Genomic DNA, 27626 nt, shown 5'->3' on the forward strand with positions numbered 1-27626 from the left:
CTTTCACTTTCCTCAATAGGCTCTTCAGTTCTTCTTCACTTTCTGCCATAATGGTGGTGTCATCTGCATATCTGAGGTTACTGATATTTCTCCCCGCAATCTTGATTCCAGCTTGTGCTTCATCCAGCCCGGCATTTCGCATGATGTACTCTGCATAGAAGTTAAATAAGCAGAGTGACAATATACAGCCTTGACATACTCCTTTCCCAATTTGGATCCAGTCTGTTGTTTCATGTCTGGTTCTAACTGTTGCTTCTTGACCTGCATACAGATTTCTCAAGAGGCAGGTCAAGAGGTCTGGTATTCTCATCTCTTTCAGAATTTTCCACAGTTTATTGTGATCCACACAGTCAAAGGCTTTGGCATAGTCAGTAAAGGAGAAATAGATGTTTTTCTGGAATTCTCTTGCTTTTTCTTTTATCCAATAGATGTTGGCAATTTGATCTCTGGTTCCTCTGCTTTTTCTAAATCCAGCTTGAACATCTGGAAGTTCATGGTTTACATACTATTGAAGTTTGGCTTGGAGAATTTTGAGCACTACTTTGCTAGCATGTGAGATGAGTGCAATTGTGTGGTAGTTTGAGCATTCTTTGGCATTTCCCTTCTTTGGGATTGGAATGAAAACTGACCTTTTCCAGTCCTATGGCCACTGCTGAGTTTTCCAACTTTGCTGGCATATTGAGTGCAGCACTTTCACAGCATCATCTTTTAGGATTTGAAAGAGTTCAAGTGGAATTCCATCACCTCCATTAGCTTTGTTCCTAGCGATGCTTCCTCAGGCCTGCTTGACTTTGCATTCCAGGATGTCTGTCTCTCGGTGAGTGATATATTGACTGTCAAACCAAGTGCAAGGTGCTTGGTGTTAAAATTAAATATTAATTTCAAGTATAGAAAGAAATAGCATCAAATGGAAATAGATCGATCAAATGAATGAAATCTGTGCTCTGTGACGGGGTGGGAGGGAGGGGACGTATGTATACCGATAGCTGATTCATGTTGTCGTAAAGCAGAAACTAACACAACATTGTAAAGCAACTATCCAATTAAAAATTAAAAAAAAAAAAAAAACTGTTAGAAAGAAATGGACGTGAGATACAGGCCTTAAGAAAGGCTTCAAGTCCAAGAAAAGTTCCCTAAAATGAAAATGTTGTACGATGGCCCTCGCCTAACCCATTTCCATGGAAACTGAGCTCATTTCCATGTAGAGCGAGCCCTGCCTGTTTGTTTGATGGATTCGTTAGAGCCTTCTGCTGCTTTCAGACAAAACTCTGTTTCTGAGCCCGAGGATTGGGGATGAGGAGGAAAACGGGGGATTGTGTGTTGAAACCACAGGGCCTGAACCAGGTGACAATCACACCTCTTAACTTTTAACACCTGCTGAGTCCCAGCTCTCAGTTGGGAACCAGGAAGCTGCAGTTTGCCAGATGTTCAGAAGCTGCTGCCAGTGTAACAGCCAAATATTATTCTCCATACCCAGCTATCCATCAAATATTTATGAGGGCTTATGTTTCCGATGCTCTTCAGATACAGGGAGAGGCGTGAATGTGTACATTTGAAGGTAGAAAAACAAATGAAAGCAAGTTTGAACTTCATACTGAAATTTCTTCCTTCCTATATTATGTGAAATCCATATTAGGACCATTTGAAAGCAATCAAACTTCATAAAATATTACTGTAAAAGGAATAAATATTTTAAAATGTATTTCACATGGTGTTCCAGAGAACTAGCGCCCTAACTGGAGAAGGCAATGGCACCCCACTCCAGTACTCTTGCCTGGAAAATCCCATGGATGGAGGAGCCTGGTAGGCGGCAATCCATGGGGTCACACAGAGTCGGACACGACTGAGCAACTTCACTTTCATGCATTGGAGAAGGAAATGGCAACCCACTCCAGTGTTCTTGCCTGGAGAATCCCAGGGACGGGGCAGCCTGGTGGGCTGCTGTCTGTGGGGTCGCACAGAGTCGGACACGACTGAAGCGACTTAGCAGTAGCAGCAGTACCCTAACACCACCTAGCCTCCTGCAGCTGTCTGAAAAACAGCTTCCTGAACCTTATTTTCTTTTTCCTTTGAAAGCGCTGTGTTGGAAGTAACATGCATTTGTGATTTTCGTTCTGGCATTACTTCGTTATCTCTTTTTTTGAAACAGCACAGACCCACGTGGTAGTTGAGATTATTTTGTAGTTTGAAAAAGCTAGAGAACTTGACTTTGATATCTTTAAAAAAAATCAAAGTTAGCACTGATTTAAAAATAATCTTATGTATTTTTAGGAGGAAACTGGAAAAAATAATTTAGCACAATTCTGATAAGCTCTGAAATAGCATTTTTCAGAGTCGCTATCTCATTAATGAGTTGCTGGTATGAGTTATGTCCTTGTGATAAAGTGGCATTGCTGGGTAATGAGGCTCAGCTGAAATGTGAAATCTGATAACACACATTTGCACATTTTAAGGAAGCCCAGCTATTAGAAGCAGTGGTTCTGCCCGACATGAGATCAGTTCAGCCGGCATGCTTGTCTCCTTTTAAAAGTGAAGCTTCAGTGACCCTGAGGATGTTGTCTCAGGTGTCCTGATTCCTCGCAGGTAAATTACAGGTGAGCATCCCTCACAGTGTGGTGCTGGCTTTTAGCCTCAGATGATGGTAGAAGGGGAGGAAGGCAGGAGGGATCACCTTAGGCCCTGACAGTTACAGAAGCGCCATTAACCTCGTAGCCCTCCAGGATCCCTTGGTTGATGCCTGCAGCTCTCCAGACTTTGTGGCACCGGGTCCTGTGGCTTCTTAGAGAGTTTCAGACTGGACAGCCTAGTTCTATGGGCAGCTTTTCCCGGGGCAAGATCTGCCTTGACTCTCCCTTTGCAGCTGGAGAGTTTTCTCCTCCTCGTTGTTTGAGTTAAGCTTTTCCTGCAGCATTCAAGTTAACTCTGGCTACTCCTTGAACCAGGGACCTCCTGTCCTATTACCTGGCTTTTCCCCTATGTTAATTCTTGGAATGATTCTGAGACCAGCCTGTTGTAGAAGAAGTATTGCCATTCTTCATAAAGGGATTTTAAACATGACACATAGAGCCAGTTATATCTGCTATCAATCCTTTGTGGAGTAAGAACAACAAACAGGACCCCACCCCTCCCCCCCCCCCCAAAAAAAAGATACTGTTTACACATGCTCTTAGTTCATGTCTTTTTTCTTTAAATTTTATTTTTTATTGTTGCCTGTCCTGGGTCTTCCTTGCTGCACATGGGCTCCTAGTTGCGGTGGCAAGTTGGGGCTGCTCTCTAGTTACGGAGCACTGGCTCAAGAGCACAGGCTCAAGAGTTGTGGTGCAAGGGCTTAGTTGCTCCGTGGCATGTGGGATCTTCCCCAATCAGGGACCGAACCCGTGTCCCCTGTATTAGAAGGTGATTCTTAACCACTGGACCACCAGGGAAATCCTTCATTCATTTCTAATGGTTTTTTCATTCATGATGTTTTGAGACTGGCTGAGAGTTAGGACGCATCCAGATGTATCAACAGTCTTGTGTTTCCCTGTGAGGTGGACGAGACTGTAATTCTTACTCCTGGGTTTTGTCTTAGAGAAGTTATACATCTACATGCTTCAGGTGGTGTGTGATCTTGCATAAATCTCAGATGAGTTTTTGGCCCCCCGTATGCCAGTCTCAAATAGCCACATCTCAGAGCTGGGAAGGGAAGCCGGGGACCGACTGCTTCCTGTGCTTCCTCCCTGGTGGTCCTTCTGGCAGCGGTCCCGTCTTCGCTCTCTCTCTGGCACTAACTGGCCAGCTGTCGGCCTTGGGAGGCCCCCTGCTCCGTATCTGACCAGCATTAATGGCCGGAAGTTCCTCCCTCATCCAGGCGCATCTGCCTTCCTGCAGCTTTCACTCCTGGGGTCAGGGCTTGTCCTCTGCAGCCTCATAATACAAGGACTTGGTTTCTGCCAACTCACCGCCTTCCTGAGAAAGAATCTGCCCCCCCGCCTTTTTTTTTAAAGGGGGGTGGTCAAACGTTTGTAAGTCTTCCTCTGATGTTCGTTTATTAACTATCCTGGGTACTTAAAAACAATTTTTTGCATTGTTAATATAGTGGTTTTAAATTAAAAGCGTAAAGGCCGTGCAGTAAGATGTGTGTGTATCTGTCCTGTTTACCTCTGTCCCTAACCATCTGATTTCTGTCCTCAGAGTCAGCCAGTGGTACCATTTTCCGATGTCCTTGCAGAGTTCATGACACACAGACACATTGCTCACGTGTGTACCCGCACACACGTCTTCTGTCCCCTTTCTCTGTAAAGAATGGCATCACCTGTGTGTTCTCCACTTAGTCGTTTTATGTGAGAGCACATCTTGGATTTTCAAATCTGTACATAGAGTGTATTCCCATTCTTACGGTTGTTCAGTGTTCTAGCGCATAGATTTTGTCCTATTTACTTAAAAAAAGAAACTAAGCAACCACCTCTGTCAAGTCATGCCTCTTGGGCTTGCATGTACCGCTGGCCCGGGGCACAGGGTGTGGACGCTCCCTGCTCAGGACCTGGACTGATGCTTGTGGCTTACACTGTCCCAGAGGTGAGTCATACTGAAGACAAAATAAGCCCCCCAGGACCCCCCTACCTGCACTTGTGATGCTCTCCCATCCTGTTTCTTCCATCCTGCGCTCTGCATTGACTTAAGCAGCTAAGCACACATAGCGCTCACAGCCATAAAACTCCATCCTCTGCTTTGGCCTCGTCACCCATTCTGATGAAATCTTTTGGATTCTGATCCTATCTTCTGACCTTTTATCTGGCTGTGTGTATCAGCTGCAAATTGGATTAGCCTGCTGTCAGTAACCTCCTCCAAATTTTCCTGGCTCAATGTTGCCCACAGTGGAGCTAATCATAAGAGCCCCCTGACATAAGCCCTGGGGGCCCCCTAGACTTTTCCAGTGATTAGGCTCTGGATAGGAGTTAGCAGCAGGATGCAACTCAGCCCCACCCTTACTTTAGCATCAGTTCACCTTCCCGTCATCATCTTGTCTAGAAGAATACAGAGTGTTCTGGTTGAAGGCTGGCCAGGGTCCATGTTCACTAGTATGCAGTGTGCCCTTGAACTTTTTGCCTTCTCAGAAAAGGGAAAAAGCGTGCATGTATCTTATATTCTTTGCAAACCTCCACTGGAGATTGTTCTTTTCTAAATGTCCAGAAAATATTTAGCGATTCACTCTAGAATTTCAGATAAATATCCCTGATTCATTCCCCCTGGAAACATGGGGGATACTCAGCTCTTTGCTAGAGTCTAGGAGGACAGTCCTGGCCTAGTGTCTCTCTGGCCTTGGGTGGCTGCCTGTGAACCATTCTTGTTACTTCCCAAGATCTGTCTAGCCTCTGCTCTGCAAGAGCATCGTCCTTGGCCATGATGTTGTTCAGTTGCTCAGCCATATCTGACTCTTTGTGACCTTATGGACTATAGCCCGCCAGGCTCCTCTGTCCTCCACTATCTTCTGGAGTTTGCTCATATTCATGTCCACTGAGTCAGTGATGCCATCTAACCATCTCATCCCTTGCTGCCCCATTCTCCTTTTGCCTTCAGTCTTTCCTGGCATTGGCCGTTATAGCTAATTTTAAAAAGCTAGCAACAAAAATGGTGAGAGGAGAAATGTAGGTCCTGTGGGAACTTATTGTAGGGGTGACTTACCGAGTCTTGGAGATCTGGAAGGACATGTTCAGACAATGTGATATTTAAGCTGACACCTAAAGACAAGTAAGGAGGAGATCTGAGCAAAAATAGCATCAAATTGGTGGAGCTGGCGGAGGGAGGAACTGCCATCAGCCCAGTCTGTATAATTTATAATGTGATTCATAACTTCTTTCAACGCTGGGAACTTTGCCCGTCTCTGATTCTGTAATTTCTGAAATGACCAGAAGTTTCAGTTTCTTGTGACGGAATGGGGACTTGGTGGAACCAGTTTGCAGAGCCCAGATTTCCTTGTTGCCACCTCCACTCCTCTGTGTCGGGACTCTGGGTCTCCTAGTTGTTTTCCAACACAGACAGGCTGACTCCATGTAGTCAGGAAGTGTTAGCACAAGAAGGCTTCTAATTGTAGCCCAAGAGCGGGCAGTTATTAAACTCTTCAGACTTCTCTAGGAATTAGGAATAGTTACCTTGTGAGGGTTTATCTGGTAGTGAATAAAGTCTTTGTGGGGCCAAACCAAGACATTATCTGCAAGTATGTGGCCACAGAGATTGGGAACATCCACAGTTCCAGTGGCAGTGATTCGGGTGCTATCTCCGTGAGTCACAGCTGGAATTTGATTGTCCGCCCTTCTGAGTTGTGTGTGGTCAGGGCAGCCTGGGGAGGGAAGTGGAGATGGGCCATCTGGAGCACAGGAGATAGAAGCCCGGAGGGGTTTCTGTTTGGGCTGCTCTTTGAAGGCCTGTCCTGGAGCTTGAGTACTTCAGAGGTAGTGGCAGGGTCACCCTGTTGCAGAGATGAGCACAACCCGTGTTGGGATCTTCAAACTAAGCCCTTGTTCTGAGGTCACACTCATTATTCTCCGAGGTCACTTGACTAATTGTAGGTAAGAACTGATGCTTTCAAACTGTGGTGCTGGAGAAAAAAGGATATCAAACCAGTCCATCTTAAAGGAAATCAACTCTATTCATTGGAAGGACTGATGCTGAAGCTGAAGCTCCACTGCTTTGACCACCTGATGCAAAGAGCTGACTCATTGGAGAAGACCCTGATGCTGGGAAAGATTGAAGGCAGGAGGAGAAGAGGGGCAACGGGGGATGAGATAGTTGGATGGCATTACCGACTCAATAGACATGAGTCTGAGCAAACTCCTGGATCTAGTGAAGGACAGGGAAAGCTGGCATGCTGCAGTCTATTGGGTCTCAAAGAGTCAAACACAACAACTGAACAACAGCAAAGCAAGTTGAACAGATACAAATTAGAGTCAAGATACCAGCCCTGTGTCTTCAAATCCACGCAACAGGCCATTTTTTCACAATAAAATCTAACAGGCAACACCGGATTTTTTAAAATCAGCTTTGCTCCTATGTGCCCTCGTCAAGTTGCTGGGAGCTCTTGGGCTCTCCGACATGAGTCCTGCTTCCCATTGTACTTGGTGAGGGTCAGATATGGGGCCATGGGGTTCACCTGGGAATTGTCTTCTTGGGGATTCTTGGGAGTCTCTGCCTCCCGAAATCCAAACCTTCTGCCAGTTCCTCCTGGCCAAGCTACACACTCCACGCAGAAATCCAGACTTTATTGTGAGAGGTCAGGTATGACTACCATGAAAAATAGAGAACTTTAGGGAATTTGCTGGTGGTCCACGGGTTAGACTTCATGCCCTCACTGCCGAGATTGCAAGTTCAATATCTGATTGGGGAGCTAAGATCTTGCAAGCCATGTGGTGCAGCCAGAAAAAGTGTATAGAGTTATTTTAAAAATATGTGTATTGTGTTGTTCAGTTGCTCAGTCATGTCCGACTTTCTGAGACCCCATGGACTGCAGCATGCCAGGTTTCCCTGTCTTCACCACCTCCTGGAGCTTGCTCAGACTCATTCCATTGAGTTTGTGACGCCATCCAACCATCTCATCCTTGGTCGTCCCCTTCTCCTGCCTTCAGTCTTTCCCAGCATCAGGGTCTTTTCTAGTGAGTCGGTTCTTCACATCAGGCGCCCAAAGTATTGGAGCTTCAGCACCAGTCCTTCCAGTGAATATTCAGGGTTGATTTCCTTTAGGATTGACTGGTTTGATCTCCTTGTAGTCCAAAGGACTCTCAAGAGTCTTCTCTAACACCACGGTTCAAAAGCATCAATTCTTCGGCACTCAGCCTTCTTTTTTTTTTTTTTTAATACAAATATGTATATTATATATATAATTTTAGATTTGGAGCTATGAGTTTTGGCTTTCAGCAAAGTGCAATTGTTTATTATCATTTTTAGAACTAGAACCACAAGATAATTCTTCTCTTAGCAATCTGGAAGGAATTTAAAAATGTTTCCTGTCTTATGATTAAGTTTGGAACAAAAAGACCATTGATAACTGGATTCTTTGAAGACCTTTTACATGGAGTTTTACCAAGTCTTTCTGGTAAAAAGAGAATTTTTAATTAGTGGAGGAGAGTGACTGCATCCTTTAAGTGGGACTCTCGCCAGCACCTTCATCCCATGGATGCTGTTCACGGACACCTTCCTCGCCTCCCCGCTGTCATCACTGAATTACTGTGGATTCTTGGCATTTGAGGATTTAACATTTCTAACTGAGAGCCAGTGTAAAAACCTATCCACAAGTTTGCATTCTTGCTGAGGTGTGCATTTGAGTCATGCGAGCTGCGAGGCCCATGGAAACACACATGTCAGTAGGCCTGTCCCTGACCTTGGCTGCCGCCCACTGCTGCTGACTCCTCAGCCTAGCAGTGACCCCTGAGGCCATCTGCTCCCTCATCTCTTGTTCAGGGATGGATTTTCCAGGTGAAACGATGTGCAATAGTGATGACGATAAAGGAACTTGGGGTGACCACTGGAAATGCCAGAAGTCACAGACATCCAGTGCTGTCACCAAATGAAACAAAGGGCATAATAGTCAAAACAGCATTTGGTGAGAGGGTGGAAAGGAGAGCCTGAGACAGACCTGCATTTATCAGGCCATGCAGAACTGGCTTCAAGAAGTGACAGAAATCATATGCGTGCTCGAATACAATTCTAGGGCAGTTTGTCTTCTGCTACAACGTTGCTTTTCTGGAGCAGGTGATATGGTTGCAGCCAGTCTGCCCAAATGTAACTGTTTCCAGACTTTCCTCCCATCTTGCCATCTCCTTCGCCTGCAGGGCATCCTTGGGACCTGGTCTGGCTCCCTCTAGGGTGGTCGGCCACCCCGACTCCACCCACTGTTTTCAGTCCCAACCAGCCTTTTGTCTCTGTGTTCCAGGGTGTCCATACTTCCCTTAAAGGGACCGAGAAGCCCTGTTGAAGTTCTACCTCTTTTCTTGCCTCCCAAATGCATTTTCTATGACTATTTTGCAAGACTTGCAACCTTGCTATGATTCTGGCCTCATCAGCTAAAACTCCCAGATCTTCATGACACTGGCTGTGAAATCACCGTCGCTGCTATGCCTCTACATATATAACGGTTTTTAAAATGTCTCGATGCAGAAAGACCGTGCTGTACTCCATAGTATTTGCTTTATTAGTCTTCATAGCTCTTAATTGATAAGCATGTAATTTGCGTGCTGGTCTTTCATCTTTCAAAAGAGACCTTGACCCTGGAACGTGTGATGACCATAATGCCTCTCTCACTTCCAGATAGCTGGGTCCCATAGTTTAACTCTTCTGCTGTGTTCTAAGCTGTAATTAGGGTAAGAATAGCGGCCCCTCCCTCCCTCCCATCCTTCTTTCCTATCTTCCCGCCACAGGACGTTATTCAGATGCTGCTCCCTTCTTGCCCTGTATTGGTGCCCTTAGGGCAGCACCGTCCTGTAGAACTTTCTGTGATTATGGAAACGTTCTCTGTGCTGTCCAGTACAGTAGCCACTAGGCATATGGGACTGTTGAGCACTTAAAATGTGGCTACTGTCGCCAAGAAACTGGATTCTAACTGATTTTAATTACATTTAAAATAGCTTTTTATAGCTAGTGGCAGCCATATTAGACAGGGCAGCCGTGAGGTTTGGTTGAAAATATGACTGTCTAACAAGAAAAAAAAGGCAACAGCGATGTATGACTTACGGCAGTAGCCTTTACGTCTTTTTCTTGTGTTGAGACATTGTCCCAATTACTGGAAAATCTCAGTTTAGCAAGGAGATAAATCAGACGCCCATTGTTGCATGGGATTCTCCCTGCGTGTTAATTCTCTATTGCTGTGTAACAGATTATCCCCAAATTTAGCATCGTGAAACAATAAGGATTATTAGTTTCTGTGTATCCAGAGATCAAAAATGGCTTAGCTGGGTGCCTCTGACTCATGCCTTGCTGGCATATAAGATCTGTCATGAGGTTGCAGTCATGATGTCAGCCAGGAGGGCTGTCATCACAGGGCTTAACTGGGGCTGGAGGACCCCCTTCCAAGAAGGTTCATCCACGTGGCTGTCGGCAGGAGCCCTCCGTTCCTCTCTGCAGGGACCTCTCTTCTCCTCAGGCTTCTTGAGAGTCCTCCCCGCATGGCAGTGTCTGGTTTCCCCCGAATGAATGATCTCAGAGAGAGAGTGAGCCACAGTGCTTTTTATGACACAATCTTCAAAGTTACACACTGTTACCTCCCCCATGGTCTTATTAGAAAGACGTGGCTAAGTCCAACCCCTTGCCAGGGAGAGAAATGAAGCCCTCCCTCTTCAAGGAATTTCAAGAATTTGTGAACCTGTTTTAAAGCCACACAACATAATTTCTGAAAGTCAGTCACCTTGTGCGTTCACATTGATGCTGCTCTGGAGGGTCATCCTTTTCACTTTTTCCTATTTGTTGGGTAGAAGAATGGCTGTAATCTAGTAGAAGTTAAGGAATTTAGATTGTGCAGGATCCAGTGTTTCTGCAGCTTTTTCCACAACTGATATCCTTGGGACTTCGCTTGTTTCATATATTATGTGTCAGTCTGACACTGGTGAACAGCTACCGCGGATAGTCTTGTGGGCCGGGGCTGTTTGCTGTCATCTTTATCACGTGAGCTTGAGCTGGACGTGTAGTCTTGGTGTTGAGCTGCTCTTGTTTTCCGTCCTCCATCTTTGTTCTCATCACACACATCTCTTCCTCTGTGTAAGCCCTGTATCCTAGGCGTATTTCAGGTGTGTGTGTGTCTAACCTCCACAGTTGACTGCTAGGCCCCGAGCAGCAGAGAAGACCGTCTTGCTCAGTTTTGTGCTCCTCCTTTCTGCTAGCAAAATGCCTTGAAGATGAATCACTCAACACATCGTTGTTGTTGAGTGTGTCATTAGGTCAAAGTGGAGAATGCACAGGGAGAGAGAGAGAAAAGTTACCAGTGTTGTGAGATCAGGGAACCCCTCAAGAGAGTGAATAGGGGCACAGGTTTAGGGGACAGGAATTGGGGTAGAAAGGGGAGAAAGGAGGTAGAGAGGATAGGATATAGCAAGAGTTGGCGATGATGAGAATGTGGGGTGATGGGCCGGTGCAGGATTTTCAAAAACATCTGGAACACGATCTTGTCTCCTAGTTGGGGCAAGAGCCAGGTGGGAATGGAGAGATGAATGGTATCTTCCGGGTATCAGGCACTATGTGGACACTTCCCACATGTTGTCTTATTTTTTTAAGGCAATTAAAGTTAGTTGATGTATATATAACTTAGATACTTGAGCGGCACAAAATTATCAATTATCTCTTTTAATCTAGAGTGTTTACTGCAAGTGTTAATAATAACTAGATAATAACTAGAACTATAAATACACTGTAGAATATGGAAGGTAAAGACATAAATTAATTTAGATACAAATTATCAATTATCTCTTTTAATCTAGAGTGTTTACTGCAAGTGTTAATAATAACTAGAACTACAAATATACTGTAGAATATGGAAGGTAAAGACATAAACTCATTTAGGGGAGAACAATTAAGAGGTGCCCTGGCGCCAGACTTCCTTGTCCACATGGACAGCTGGTGTGTATGATATGTGGGGTCACAGTGGATCCCTGTGGAGTAAGACCACTATTTCGCAACCCAGATACCACCTTTTTGGGGTGGGAATCCTTTGCCATTGTTAAGAATTGGGAATAAAATATAATCGGAAATAAAGGATTAAAGTTCACCTTCTCAAGGCAGATTCATGGAGAAAAGGTCAATTCTAGTGTCTTGTGTTGAGTTGGACTTGAGATTTATTTTTACCAAAGGAAGCACTTTGATAGATGCTGTATTTAAGAGGTTTTGTGGGTGGGCGTTGGGATCTGGTCACTGTTTACACACAGTTTATATGAGCAGGCTACTGCGTCGTTCATGGCAAATAGATGGGGAGACAGTGGAAACAGTGGCTGACTTTATTTTTTTTGGCTCCAAAATCACTGCAGATGGTGACTGCAGCCATGAAATTAAAAGACGCTTACTCCTTGGAAGGAAAGTTATGACCAACTTAGACAGTATATTAAAAAGCAGAGACATTACTTTGCCAACAAAGGTCTGTCCAGTCAAAGCTATGGTTTTTCCAGTAGTCATGTATGGATGTGAGAGTTGGACTATAAAGAAAGCTGAGCCCTGAAGAATTGATGCTTTTGAACTGTGGTGCTGGAGAAGACTCTTGAGAGTTCCCTGGACTGCAAGGAGATCCAACCAGTCCATCCTAAAGGAGATCAGTCCTGAGTGTTCATTGGAAGGACTTATGCTGAAGCTGAAACTCCAGTACTTTGGCCACCTGATGCGAAAAGCTGACTCATTTGAAAAGACCCTGATGCTGGGAAAGATTGAAGGCAGGAGGAGAAGGGGGCAACAGAATGAGATGGTTGGATGGCATCACTGACTCAATGGACCTAAGTTTGGGTAAACTCTGGGAGTTGGTGATGGACAGGGAAGCCTGGTGTGCTGCGGTTCATGGGGTCACAAAGAGTTGGACATGCCTGAGCGACTGAACTGAACTGAATTGTAAACAACTGACTTACAAAATGAGCCTTCAGAATACCATCCATTTTATGGTTTGAGCGCCTTGTTTAATATCTCGATGAAGAATTAGAAAATTAAGTAGGAAGGAGAAATACATGTCAAATGCAGAGAATCCTTGTTACCAAATAACAATGCAGGACAGTTGATTAATAGAATGGGAGGAACCCTCAAAGTCGGGATAGCCTGGGTTATCTGGCCTCACTTCTTCTCTGCCTCATACAATCCATCTCCAGATAATATTTTCATTGTCATAATCCAACTTAGTTAAATATTTGATTCTGGGGAGTCATAACCAGGGACTAAAATGTCATGCATAGATTTTATGAAAGTAATAAAATGCTTCAGAGAGTGTAGCTGCTCAGCGTGGGGCCCACTGCATCTGATAAATGAGTCATATACCTGGTCATGTGTTTCCTTGCAGAGTGGTGATGGCTGCTTATCTTATGGTGTGCAACCTTGTTATTGAGAGGAAGCAAAGATAAGAAGTTTTTACTGAATGTCTGAAACCTGTGTGTAAAAACCTTTTTTTTTATTATTACTTTTTTTACTTTATTTTATTTAACTTTACAGTATTGTATTGGTTTTGCCACATATCAAAATGAATCTGCCACAGGTATACATGTGTTCCCCATCCTGAACCCTCCTCCCTCCTCCCTCCCCATACCATCCCTCTGGGTCGTCCCAGTGCACCAGCCCCAAGCATCCGGTATCGTGCATCGAACCTGGACTAGCGACTTGTTTCATATATGATATTATACATATTTCAATGCCATTCTCCCAAATCATCCCACCCTCTCCCTCTCCCACAGAGTCCAAAAGACTGTTCTATATATCAGTGTCTCTTTTGCTGTCTTGTATACAGGGTTATTGCTACCATCTTTCTAAATTCCATATATATGCGTTAGTATACTGTATTGGTGTTTTTCTTTCTGGCTTACTTCACTCTGTATAATAGGCCCCAGTTTCATCCACCTCATTAGAACTGATTCAAATGTATTCTTTTTAATGGCTGAGTAATACTCCATTGTGTATATGTACCACAGCTTTCTTATCCATTCATCTGCTGATGGACATCTAGGTTGCTTCCAGGTCCTGGCTATTATATACAGTGCTGCAATGAACATTGGGGTACACGTGTCTCTTTCAATTCTGGTTTCCTCAATGTATATGCCCAGCAGTGGGATTGCTGGATCATAAGGCAGTTCTATTTCCAGTTTTTTAAGGAATCTCCACATTGTTCTCCATAGTGGCTGTACTAGTTTGCATTCCTATGTTCTCCTCTAGGAGTTTTATAGTTTCTGATCTTACATTTAGATCTTTAATCCAGAAACTATTTTTTTTAAGAGTAGCATTTTCTTTCCTGCTCTCCCGCTCCTAACCTTCAGGGTGAAGTGAAATTTCCTGCAACCACAGCTTGTAAATAGGAAGCGCTCAATAAAGGCCCTCTCCCCTTTTATCTCCCAGCTGTTGACTCCATATTACATGAGAACTCTATTCTTGTCCTCCAAATAGACACCTCTGTGCCTTTGCGAGTTAGCTAAAATACAACATGTAGCTGTGTGTTCTTGGGACAAAAGGTTTCTTCATTTCAAAAATATGGAAACCTGTATTCCTATGCCTGTGATTTTAAATTTTCTGTTCTTCCCCCTTTCGTATTTTCTGAAGTTTCTACATAAATGTAGTTTCCCAACAAAAATATTTAATGTTTTAAAAGGAAAAAAATGCAAATAAGCAAAAAGAAGTTATCCATTATCCAGAGATGATCATTCTTATCATCACCCTTTCTAGGGCTTTGCGTGTGCCTGAATATATAGTTGATATTTATTTTAAAATGCAACTGTATTGTGAAGGCAGGTTAAAAGCTAAAGCAACCTGCAGCTTTCAGTGAGAGTAAGCTCTGCAAGTCTGTTTGCACTTCACTGCCTGGGAAGGGTCGGTAGGTGAAGGTGGAAGGGGCAGAGTGAGGCGGGAGATGCGCCGCCTTCTTGGCCTTCAGAATTTTCTGTTGGGCAGGGGAAGGGGGACAAGATTGGAGGTGGGTGAGCGGGAGGGTCTTACCGACCTTGTCTGGAAAATGCAGCCAGCATTTCTGCCCACGTCTCATTGGCCAGAACTTGGTCGCATTACCGCACCCAACTGCAAGGTGTGCTGGGAAATGTAGTCTCCTTGCCAGTCCTAGTCGAAAGGGGGAACAGCCTGTTCAACAACGTGCTGGTCTCTAACTCAGTTGTATAAACCGTTTTGTAACTTTCTTAAAAAAAAAAAGAAAAAACAAATAGTTTATTTTGAACATGATTTTGTGGGCAAAATCTGGTCCCCTCTCCATCTCCACCGTATGTGAAACCCCACCCTCTCTTTCCAGATCTCCTTGTAATTGGTCTCCCCGCTCCTGGTCTTGGTCCCCTGAAGTGACTGTCCCCCAGCAACCGAAGGGGTCTTTTAAAAACTGAAGTCAAATGTTGTCACTGTCCTGCTTGAAACTTTCCAAAGATGGTTGCAGTTATGCCCCCCACCCCCACGAGGCTGGCCCACCGCACTCTGACCCCGCCGGCCATGCTGCCCCCGCCCCCACAGCCTCTCCCCTTGGACTTGTCCTCTGCGGCGATGGGAGCTGCCAGCATCTCTGCCTGAGCCCCCCACAGCCCAGCACCTGCTGTCTTCTTCAGCTTTCAGCTCAGATGTCACCTCTCCAGCTACCAGGCGTAGATCTCCTCCCTCCCTCCCTCCTCGTGGTTGCTTTTTTTTTCCCGACTGTGCTATTGCAGTCGAGCAGTCACCACCATTAGATATCATCTGGCTTGTTTGTTTGGATTTGCTTGTACCCCACCTCTCTGTTCGCTAGACTGTGGGTTACTTTAAGTGGGGGGAGCTTTAGTTTGTCGCATCTCTATCCCGAGGTAATGAGTCCCGCAGCTGTGGCTGCTTAATACAAACTTGTGGGATGAATGAAGATCCTGACAGAGTGCACACATTTTTAATGACAGTACTATAGCCCACTGCGTGGAATTGCCATGAATATTTAAATGTCTACTTTTGTGTCTTTTACATAAATGCTTTGATGACTTATCTAGTTTTTTTTTGGATTTTGGTACATGTATCCGTGTTTATTTTCTTAGGATTGATTCCTAGGTGAGAATTTGTTTACTGAATCAGTGTAGGTACAAAAGTTTAATGTGTTCAGAGCCTCTGGATTTGTTTCTCCATGTGGTTGAGCACACTCTCAGCACTAAAATGTGGGCAGGGTGGGGTAGAGGTTCTGTCTGTCTTCATGGCTGTATCCCTAAATCTTAGAACAGTTGTTCAAGCTTATTGAATTAATACATCAGTTTTCATAAAAAAATTCTAAGTATCCATTAATTTAAACTTATTTTTATTCATTTATTTGTAGATATGTTCTCTGATTTTTAAAATGTATGTTTTTGCAGAGAAGGTCTGTCCAGTGTAAGAACATCCACCCAATGTTAAACCCAAGGGCACTGCTGTTAGCAGGGCTCATCTTATTCCTTAGAACCCAGTCAAGGTTCCATTGAACCCCCTATGGAGTTGGTAGAAAGTCCAGGACTCTGTCCAGGATTTTCAAAACCCCAAAGGATGTGCAACAGGGCATTTCTAACCAGAACCCTTGTCTTCTCCTCTGTGCCTGGACTGACTGTATCTCGGTTTCCATCACGCCCTCCCTTCTTTGTCACCCCCACATCAGCCACAAGTGCATAACTAGCTGGGCTGCTCTGAGTTGGTCTTTGGAAGGAGTTACTGCTTTGCAGACCCTTCCTCCTCCTCCCCGCTTCTCACAGGTCCTTTTACCTTCCTGCTGCTACATCACACATCTGCTTCAGCCAGCATCCAGGACCAGCCTGGAGATGAAGTGCTTTCCTTTAATGGTATCCATCCTCTGGGGGTTCCAGCCAACATCCCTTCTGTGCACAGTGGTGTCGGGGAGAATTGCTGATTTGCAGGATCTGTTATTGGTAGAGGATGGCAGAGTTGAAACGGGGAGGCAAGGTGATAGAAAAAATATGTTCATCTCCTTGTCCTCATTTCTTCTTCTGAATGGTTCCTTATTCCCCCAAGTAGAGTCTTAACCTCTTTGCCTGGCAAAAGAGGATTTCATTTTAACCTGTGGTTCTCAACTGGTATGCTATGGGTACTTGTGTGTGCATGAGTGCTTGGTCATGTCTGACTCTCTGTGACCCCATGGACTGTAGGGCGCTAGGCTCCTCTGTCCATGGGATTTTCCAGGTAAGAATACTGTCGTGGGTTACCATTTCCTTCTCCAGGGGACCTTCCTGACCCAGGGACCGAACCTACATCTCATGTATTGGCAGGCAGGTTCTTCACCACTGAGCCACCGGGAAGCCCACAGGTATTATAAGTGGGTCATAAACTCTCCCAGGTGTACCAGGAACTCTCCACAGGTGTGTTGCCAAAGTTTGATCCACGTGTAAAAGATACTTAAACTGTGGCATTACTTGAGCTGAGTAGGCCAGAAAATGAAGAAAGTTGCTTAGTCATGTCCAACTTTTTGTAACCCCGTGGACTGTAGCCTGCCAGGCTCTTCTGTCCATGAGATTCTCCAGGCAGGAATACTGAGGTGGGTTGCCATGCCCTCCTCTAGGGGATCTTCCAAACCCAGGGATTGAACCCAGGTCTTCCACATTCCAGGCAGATTCTTTTTTTTACCGTCTGAGCCACCAGGGAAGCCCCAAGGATACTGGAGTGGGTAGCCATTCCCTTCTTCAGCAGATCTTCCCAACCCAAGGATCAAACCTGGATCTCTCGCACTGCAGGCAGATTCTTTACCATCTGAGCTGGCCAGAGGACCTGTCAAATGATGGCTACAGGTACAGCTTGCTGTGAGAAATGGAAAGCCTTAGCCTAGAGAACATGCTAAGAAGGAATCCCTGATGATTGGTGGTGACCTGACTGTGTAAGAGAAAGGGAAGCGTGCTCAGCACCTGCTTCAAGGACCAAGAGAAGGCTGTGTAACCTTGGGAGCTTTAGTAGGTCCGGTAGTATGGCCCTGTTTTAGTTATCTCTGACCTGGTTGAATCCTTTCGTGAAGGCTGAAGTGAAGTGACGTTGCTCAGTCGTGTCCGACTCTTTACGATCCCATGGACTGTAGCCTGCCAGGCTCCTCTGTCCATGAATTTTCCAGGCAAGAATACTGGAGTGGGTTGCCATTTCCTCCTCCAGGGGATCTTCCTGACCCATGGATCAAACCCAGGTCTTCTGCATTACAGGCAGACGCTTTGCCTCTGAGCCACCAGGGAAGCCCTTCACGCAGGCTGGAAAGCGTGAAATCCTGTCCGGCTTGACTGCAGGCCTCTGGAAAGGGAATAAGACACACATGTTTGTGTCCCTTGTTGTGTTTGCATGTGAGCAGCCTTCTGTTCGGAGTGACAGTTGGAGGGGTAAAGAATCCTGGAAGGGAAAGGTTCTCAAATGTGTTCAATTGCACGTATGTGTCCTTGATCTGAGCGGCTAGTGGACAAGGGTTCAGCACCCTTTTCCCGTATTTTGTTTCACCCTGCCTTCATCTCCTTTGACATGACAGACCCTACAGGTCACTCAAGGGTTTCTTTCCCTCACCTATGTCTTCTCTAAACACATTGGGTAGACAAATTTCGGATTACTTCTCTCTTGCCCCTCTGCACGTGGGGCTCCATCCAGAGCTATTTTTTGTTCTCACTCTTCTTGGATAACTTCTCACACATCTTGAGCTCTACCTGTCAACTCTACACTGAAAACTCCCAAGTATCTAGCCAAGACTAGGTGTCTCTCCTATTTATCTATTTAGTCATCTCCCCCCCGCCCCATCTGGTTGTTTCATATGGCACCTGGAATCCAACTGAATCCTCTGTTTTGATTTATGTTAAGACTTAGTGACTGAAACCGGAACCTGAGAGTCACCCTGGGTTTCTGTCTTCCGCTCCCTGTAAGCCGTCTCGTCTGTCCCGAATGCCTTAGCCACAGACTAGCCCTTCTCCCACCATGGCACCACCGCGTGGGCCTGTGCTATCGCTTTGCGCATCCCTCTCAATGGACCATCAGCACTTTCAAGTCCAAGCTCCATGCGCACTGCCTCGGAGCTGCTTAGAAAACATTGGAATGAATGAATAAGCGGGCAGATGAATGAATGAATGGCTTCTGAGATGGTTTGGGGTCATTTCCATTTGGGGTGATGCCTTTTTTTTCTCTTTTTTTTTTTTTACTGGCACGAGACATTATTTTTGCTTGCCAGCACTGACATTTTGAAACTGTAATTTTGAGAAGAGATTTTTACCATGTGAAATTCCTCTCTCGGCCCTCACACACATGTATATTAACTTCAAATGAGGAATTATTTATGGAATTTATGGGATCTTGTTGCACTTGGGCATCATCTCAGTGGTCTCATGTGTGCGGCTGTGTTCCTGCTACAGCTGGGAAATATTTCCTATCAATGGTAGAAATAATTGATCTGCATGACCTAGTTTGAATTAAACTTGTGCTTAATTAACTTGGTTGCTCTAAATGTCGAGGGTTGTAGGACATCCACTTGCTTATTCAGTCTTTGCAGTATATCCTAAGGGTTGTAGGATTTCAGAACAGGAATATTGCCTTTGGAATTTAGTCTAAGGAAGGATCGATCACCCATTGCTTTGTTCCAGATCCCACCACTAGACCGAAGAGGAATCATTGACTTTGTGTATTGGGTAAGAAAACGATGGATCAAAAGTCTGTTTTTTAATCTATTTTTTCCCCCTCTCCAACAGGGAGAGTCGCGTATTCTCAGAGTGAAGGTTGTTTCTGGAATTGATCTCGCCAAGAAGGACATCTTCGGAGCCAGGTATGTCTGCTTTGTTGTTGTGTAGGTTTCTGGAGTTTAAGCAAAAACTTTTCGAATTCAGGCATCCATGGGAATCACCCGGAGGGAGGGGGGCGGCTTCTTAAAGCAGAGATTGCTGCCCCCTTCCACCAGTTTCTGACTGAGTAGGCGATGCAGATGCAACTGGTTCAGGGCCCACATTCTTGCAGGGGTATAGACCTTGTCTCAGCTGGGCTGGCTTGGCCTTCCCATGGGTTTAATGAGGCAATTAGATTCAGATGTTTCTGTTTTTCTGCAGCAGAAAAATAAGTTTGAGAATATGTTTGTGTTCATTTTAATATATTCCTGTTGGTGTGTGTGTGTGTGCTTTTTTTAATCAACTCTAGCTGAGGGAAACAAAGGATCATTTTGTTCCTGGGAGAACTGGGTAGTTTTTGACATGTGTAATTTTGGAATTAAGAGATTTGGTGATTCCAATGGCACACGACTCCAGTACTCTCGCCTGGAAAATCCCATGGACAGAGAGCCTGGCGGGCTGCAGTCCATGGGGTCGCTAAGAGTCAGACACGACTGAGCGACTTCACTTTCACTTTTCACTTTCATGCATTGGAGAAGGAAATGGCAACCCACTCCAGTGTTCTTACCTGGAGAATCCCAGGGACGCGGGAGCCTGGTGGGCTGCGTTTGTGGGGTCGCACAGAGTTGGACACGACTGAAGCGACTTAGCAGCAGCAGCAGTGGCATTTACAGAAGCACTGGCAGCCTAATCATTTGGGGTGTTTCAGCTTTTTAATTTGGGTGTTGCACCTGGTATTCCTGTATTTTTCAGTCAGCCCTATTGACTCTTGACAGTGTGTTGCCATAAGTTGTAAGACCTGGGAGCAGAGTAAGGATTAGAGCTGCTGGGAGCTAGAATTTGAACCAGATTTCAGAGAAGAAAGCCCTTTTGAACTTTTGGCCTATAGCAGAAGTTGATCTAATTTATCTTCCCTGTTTAATGGAAACAGGAAAGGTTAATTCTTAAATCCTGAAGGGCTGCCAGTGGCCTGCCACATATGCCAGTGGTGCTGAAACAGATCGCTGGCCCCCTCTCAGGACACCCTCTTCACATTGGGTACCCCATGGGGTTGAACCACGAGGGCCATGCTGGCTGCTGGAATCACCTCGTCGAAACCCTGGCTCATCGTCTGTGTCCCCAGGATGGTGGCCCGTGGTGATGCTCTGGCCTCAGGGCCTCAGCTTGACCCTGGAGATGCTGCGTGACGAGGCTCATTCTGTCCAGCTCAGCTCGTCCTCCCACACCCCACTGAAGCCCCTGACTGCCGTTGGTCAGACCTCTTTTATATGCTGTGCTGTTACCAGGCCTGGTTTTTTTCCTCCAATACTTGTTTATTAGGCTGCTCTGGGTCTTGGTTGCAGAATGCAGGATCTTTTTTCAGTTGCAGTGTGGGGCCTTTAGTTGCGGCATGAGAACTCTTTAAATTGTGGCATGTGGAATCTAGTTCCCTGAACAGGGATCAAACCCAGGGCGCCCACACTGGGAGCATGGAGCTTAGCCACTGGATCCCCATGGAAGTCGCACCATGCCTGCTTTGAGTTTTATTTAGCAAAGAAATCACTAAGTTACTAATGACTTGCACCTGGCGAAATGACCAACGAGAAATCCAGGCATATCTCACTTTATTGCACTGCAGTCCATGGGGTCGCTCAGGGTCGGACAGGACTGAGCGACTTCACTTTTACTTTTCACCTTCATGCATCGGAGAAGGAAATGGCCACCCACTCTAGTGTTCTTGCCTAGAGAATCCCAGGGACAGGGGAGCCTGGTGGGCTGCAGTCTGTGGGGTCGCACAGAGTCAGACACGACTGAAGCCACTTAGCAGCAGCAGAGTACTGTTTTTTTTTTTTTTTTAAACAAATGGAAGGTTTGTGGTAACTGTGTTGTCAGACGATGGTTGACGTTATTTTTTAAGCAAGAACGTATTTTTAAATTAAGGTACTTACACTTTTTACAAAAAGAATGCTATTGCACATCCAACAGACTATAAATAACTAATATATGGACTATTTATAACTATTGCACATCTAATAGACTAAAAGTAACTGTGTGATATGTCATGGGAAGCCCGAGTTTGTGTGGCTCAGTGTATGATGATATTTGCTTTATTGTGGGGCCCTGAAACTGATGCTGCAGTATCGCCTATAAATAAGTAAAATTGATGCACATTCAATATCGGGGAAATATTTTTTTAAAAATCTCTCATGCTTCAGCATGCCCAGATGACTGACGGAGGGTTAGCTTTCTGAGTCGTCTCTCCAGGAAACGACGCACTCTGGGGCGCTGCCGCCAGCCTGAGCTCCAGGTGCTGGGCGGGGAGACGCATCCACCTGCAGCTTCTTCCTCATGTGACTGCGAAGCCCCTGAGGGGGTCACCAAGCGCCTGAACCAATGCTCTAACGCTTCACTTCCCTCTTACTAAACGAGACATTTATTGGAGACAGAGGCTTCTTTTCAGTATCTTTCTTCTACTACTTAACAGGCACCAGCATCAAGAACAGAACTGGGCCGGTTGGCTTTTCACGTTCCGCATTTGCACACTGACGAGTAGATTGTGTTTTATGTCAAAAAAAAAAAAAAATGCCTATCGTTCTCGCTGACTCTGCATCAAATGTTAGGGTTTGGAAGGAAGGAGCTGGATTTGGAAAATTTTAGTCACTTTTCCTTAAATTCATTTTCGTTTTGTTTTATCCAAAACTCTTCATAAAAAAAAAAAAAATTGAAATGGATTCAGATTATGTTTTTCAGCCTGTTCAGAAGATCTGAGGTTAAAATTGGAGCGGAATTGAGCTCCAAATCTTATAACAGCCAAGCAGAGCTGAGCCTTGAATTGTTATCATTTATACGAGAAGAGAAGGGATCATTTCTCGGGGACAGATTAGAGAGGAGTTACAGATAATACCTCAAGACGTTCAGTGGAAAGAAGCAGTGTCGCGGCTTCACAGACTGGGTTCCAGAAAATGAGTCAGAAGCTCTGAATCCGGTTCTGCCTTCCCTGTCTCAGTTCAGTGAGTTCCGCACACACCTGCCTGCCCCCCTCCTTCCCTCTCCTCCTCTCTTAGGTGCCCCCATTCTCCAAAGACCCGTTTGCTGGTGAGTGGGTGGCCCTGGGAGAGCTGGGGGACGGAGCAGGGCCACTCCACGCTGGCCCCTCCCAGGAGAAGGGCGCCGGCTCGCACCCTATCATTTGCCCAGTGACCTGAAGGTTCTTCCACGTTCCCTGGAGCACCTCTTTCCGAGTCACCTCCGGTACATGAGCAGAAAGCAGGGAGCAGGGAGGGCAGTTTCCGGGGGTCGGAGGGAACCCCAGGGTGACTCTGATCCACTGGTACCACTCATGTGTCCTGAGGGCGGCAGGGGCGCAGCCGTGAGCGTGGCCGGTGTTGTAGTGCCTTCCGTGCTTCTCACTCCCCAGAGTGAGACCCTTTTCTCCGAGTCATCCTGAACCACAACCCAGCAGGCCCCTTTTCCCTCAGCCCCTGTCACTGAATGTCCCCTCCACCTCTGCACCTCACAGCAGCTGACCCCAGTGTTTTTGACATCAGGGACCAGTATCATGCAAGAGTTTTTCCATGGATGGTGGGGAGGCCATGAGGGGGATGGTTAAGGGATGATTCAAGTACATTGCATTTATTGTACACTTTATCTCTATTATTAGTAGCAGTACATACATCAGCCCACCTCAGATCATCAGGCATTATATCCGGGAGGTTGGGGACCTCTTCCTTGCACAACCCCAGTTCTCCCTTCACAGAAGGAGGAGGGCTGGGTAGGAGCTGGGAGCCCTGATGGATGGAGGAGGAAGGACAGTTTTCATCAGTGGCATTGTCGGAAACTTGGATTTGATAGAAATGATACAGGATTGGACGTGTTGGGATTTGGATTTATAGTCTGGAGTCACAGGAGGCTGTCTAGGTCACTTGGCCTGAGGATGGGGGTCATGGTGGGTGGCGGGAGGGGAGGGTGTGTTGGTCGGAGTAGGTGATGCTGCTGGGGGCGACCAGTGCCCTGCCGGGTGGGCTCCTGGCCCCTCGGAGGCTGCTTGAGGCTGCAGCCCTGAGGACCAGTGTCTGGACCTGCCTCCGGGCTCGGGTGGCCGACGCAGCTGCACCTGAAATCCTCCCAATCCAGTGCCAAGGACACAGGGTCACTTTGCAGCTTCTGTCCAGCAAAGTCTCACTTGACTGAAAGGGCCTTTGTTGGAAGATGATAACTGAGCTCTTGCTCCCCTGGGACTTCTGAGCAGTTGGTCTGTGTGGAGAATGGCTGTAGTAGAGAAAGATGCCTCCTTTTGGGCCCAGCCTTCAGGGGAAGAAGGGCAGCCCTATCATCTGTCATCTCAACAGGGACACCCTTGTGTGGTGTGCTGAATCAAGTGGGACGTCAGGACCCGGGGTCCAGATGGAGACAGTGGTCGCCCAAGGCAGAGACACCCCGTCTTTATGGTCCGTACTATGACACGCATGCTGTGTGAGCTTTTTGAAAGGCTTTTTTTAAGTGTGAGCAAAAGAAAATCGGACTCTTTCAAAAAGCAGGCCACGTGTAAAATGCCAGTGACACGTCCTAAGGGACGTAAAGTCGTGTTGAAAACACTGGGTTCCCGCTTCCGTTTTGGAAATGGGTGGTCTTCGTGGCACCGAGCACGGCGTTTCCGGGTCAAGGAGACTCCGCCCTCCGGGAGGCTCCCGGACGCCGTGCCGCTGGACGGACTACTGCTCCTTGCTTCCTCGAGTGACTCACTGGCCGCCACACCTCTCGCCCTCCAGCTTGCTGCAGAGCGTTTTGAGCTGAGGCGCAGACCTGGACAGGTAACTCTTCCTGTGTGGTTTGATCGCCCTCATCTGTGGGCTGAAAACCCAGTTTCCTGTTAAGGTGGCGGTTTCCGGTCCCTTGGTAAGGAGGTGTGTCAAGCCCTCACCGGTCAGCTTGCCACTTGCTCGGGTCCTGCCCGGGCCGCCGCCTGCCTTTCCCCCACGGCCCCCCCTCACCTGCCAGCCACCCCGCTGGTCGTCACCTCCTCCGGTCCCCCCAGTCCCCTAGCAGGTCACGTCCTTCCATAGGCCCTGTGACCTGGAAGGACCATTGTATGCATCATCGCTGTCATTTTATAACTGTTTTTTTCTCCTAGACTACATTTTTAACTTCTGACAGGGAGGGTTTATTTTTACTTATTTTTGACTCCCCCTGCCTTACAGGGTACCAGCACATCGTGGATTCTCAAGAAGGGGTGGACAATGACCTCATCTCTCCCCTCCCCTCCTTTTCCTGCCCCTTCATTGAAAGCCCACAGTCCTCTAAATGCCTGAAATGTGCTGCTTCTTGCCTTGGCGGGTGTTTCCCCTCTGCCTGGGGTCTGCTCACATCCTTCCTGGGGCCATTCTCCCATCTCTCCAGCTCCAGTTCAGGTGGCAACACCTCTGCCGGGCTCCCCAGCCCAAGAGGAGGAAACGACTCTCGTCCCTGGGCCATCCTGGCTCCGCCAGTTCCCCGCCCCCCGACCCCTCATCTCAGCACAGAGGCTGTAGCTCTTAGTCTCGTTAATAAGCCCAGAGATCTTGCACAGGGCAGTTGGCTTGGCTTGACTTCAGTAGTAGAGTCTAATGATGGTAGCAGTGGTGCAGGGTGGCCTGGTGTTCCTCCAGGAAGGTCCCCTTTCTCATTCTCAGAGGTGCTATTGGCTCATCAGGCATCGCCCTCACCCCCCAATTCTGCCACTCAGGGCAGGTACTTTTTGTAATTTTCACGAAGGGTCTGTGTAGACCAGTGGAGGGAGCCTGCCTGGGACTCTGACGCAAAATGAGTGAAGGGGAGGGAGCACAAAGGCTGGTGTCAGAAGAGCATCTCGGGGCCCTGCAGGGTGGCCAGCGGAGGGTCTCCGTTTGATGTTGGTGTCTTGGCAGAATCACCGCTCCCAAGCCCACAGCAGGGAACACACGTTCTTGCGGCAGTGGGTCTAGAAACTTCTGTGTGGGGGGCGTGAGGCTGAGCTGGGACTGCGATGGAAGGTCAAAACCCTGACCTTGACCCTCAGTATTAGGTTCAGGATGGGGCAAAGGGAGTGAGTCATGGTTTGGGGAGCACATGGCCGTCCGTCCAGACAGGAAAGGTGGGACCGGTGAGCTGGACTCTTCACCAGCAGTGGAGAGGTGGGACAGCTGACTTCCTGGGAAGCCTTTCGGGCATTCTCCCATCCAAGTACTAACCAGACCCCATCCTGCTTAGCTTCTGAGATCAGACGGGACTGGGCGTGTTTAGGGTGGTACGGCTGTAGACTTAGGCACTTTCTGATGTGGCAGACTGAGCGAGTCCTGGTGTTTGGCCACAGTGATATGTGCAGTTGGGGGCCCATGCTTTCCCAAAGTGGGGTACGAGGAAGGCGGGGAGCGAGTCACGATGGCCTGTGTTTATTGATTGTGTCCTTCGTGCCAGGCATGACCTGACCTATTTACACAGTGGGCTGGATGCTCCCTAAAGCCCTTATGCCGCAGGCCCTATTGGTCTTTTCAGTTTGCAGATAAGGAAAATGAGGCAAAAAAGATAAGCTGCAAAGTCTACATATCACCAGTATGTTTGAGAGCTCTGAGCTGAGCAAGTGTCTAGGCTCTAAACATACGTTTTTCAGACAGTTTGGAGTGCTCCTGGAGTTGGCTGGCCCAGTGCGTGGAGTGTAATATGAAGTAATCAGAATCTGCCTAAAGTTTGCGAAGAGGGGATAATTGTCTCCATCTTTTGGGTGAGGAAATCAGGATTCAGAGGCATTGTGATCAGCCCAAGATGAAACCACTCTAGTAAGTGGTTGGGACCAGTTGGGTCCAGATTTATCTGATTTCAGAGTTCTTTCCCATGGTAGGTTAATACTCATGTTGAGTGACCAAGGTTCAGCTTATTAGATGGGCCATTGGATTAGATGACTGTTAGATTTGATGACCAGACAGTTTTTAAAAAGCATATTTAAGGAACTAGCCAGTGTATGTGATGGTAGCTAACCAAGTTCCTAGAATTGTGTGTGAATATCAAGTATTAGGGGGCTTCCTGGGTGGCGCAGTGGTAGAGAATCCGTCTACTGGTACAGGAGACACAGGGTTGATTCCTGAGTTGAGAAGATCCCCAGGAGGAGGAAATGGCAACCCACTCCAGTATTCTTGCCTGGAGAATCCCATGGACAGAAGAGTCTGGCGGGTTACTGCCCATGGGGTCGCAAAGAGTCAGACATGACCGAGCATGCAAGAGGAAGAAAGACCATCAACTATTAGATTTCAGATAGACGTACTTTGCTAAGTAAGATCTTTTAAGTTTGTTTTTAACTTAAAATATCTTTGGGGTTTCAAACTGTGTTCTTTTTCAGTTAAGCTTGTATCTTGAGGCATTTAACCTTTAGTCATAGGCTTAAGCGGTGACTGAATTAGGAACATTTAATGCAAGTTTTAGATCTACCCTCCCTCTTTTTCCTCCTTAATTATGATCAGACTCTTTATTTGAGGTTAGGGTGGGTGAAATGCTTTTGGGGTCACAAAGCTGCTCCTCAAATTGAGCAGCTTTGGTGAAGACAAACCAGCTGTCAGCTCAGTTGCTCAGTCGTGTCCGACTCTTTGTGACCCCGTGGACCACAGCCCACCAGGCCTCCCTGTCCATCACCAACTCCCAAGAGTTTACTCAAACTCATGTCCATTGAGTCGGTGATGCCATCTAACCATCTCATCCTTTGTCGCCCCCTTCTCCTCCCGCCTTTAATCTTTCCCAGCATTAGGGTCTTTTCCAATGAGTTAGCTCTTCGCATCAGGTAGCCAAGGTATTGGAGTTTCAGCTTCAGCATCAGTCCTTCCAATGAATATTCAGTACTGATTTCCTTTAGGATGGACTGGTTGGATTTCCTTGCAGTCCAAGGGACTCTCAAGAGTCTTCTCCAACACCACAGTTCAAAAGCATCAATTCCTCGGCGCTCAGCTTTCTTTATAGTCCAACTCTCACATCCATACTTGACTACTGGAAAACCTATAGCTTTGACTAGATGGACCTTTGTTGGCAAAGTAATGTCTCTGCTTTTTAATATGCAGTCTAGGTTGGTCATAGCTTTTCTTCCAAGGAGCAAGTGTCTTAATTTCATGGCTGCAGTCACCATCTGCAGTGATTTTGGAGCCCAAAAATATAAAGTCTCTCACTGATTCCATTGTCTCCCCATCTGTTTGCCATGAA

General features: G+C 46.6%; 1 protein-coding gene across 3 annotated transcripts in view; it reads left to right on the plus strand.

Moving 5' to 3' along the window:
* The window catches only part of NEDD4L (NEDD4 like E3 ubiquitin protein ligase), a 381755-nt gene that overhangs the window by 104348 nt on the left and 249781 nt on the right, over window positions 1-27626 (plus strand). For all 3 annotated transcript variants that reach the window (XM_061400317.1, XM_061400318.1, XM_061400319.1), the window contains exon 2: window positions 19323-19396. In XM_061400317.1, coding sequence (XP_061256301.1) covers window positions 19323-19396 — 74 coding nt within the window. The remainder of the gene's footprint in view (window positions 1-19322; window positions 19397-27626) is intronic.

Source organism: Bos javanicus, chromosome 24 (assembly GCF_032452875.1).
Source record: "Bos javanicus breed banteng chromosome 24, ARS-OSU_banteng_1.0, whole genome shotgun sequence".
Taxonomy (NCBI): Eukaryota; Metazoa; Chordata; class Mammalia; order Artiodactyla; family Bovidae; genus Bos; species Bos javanicus.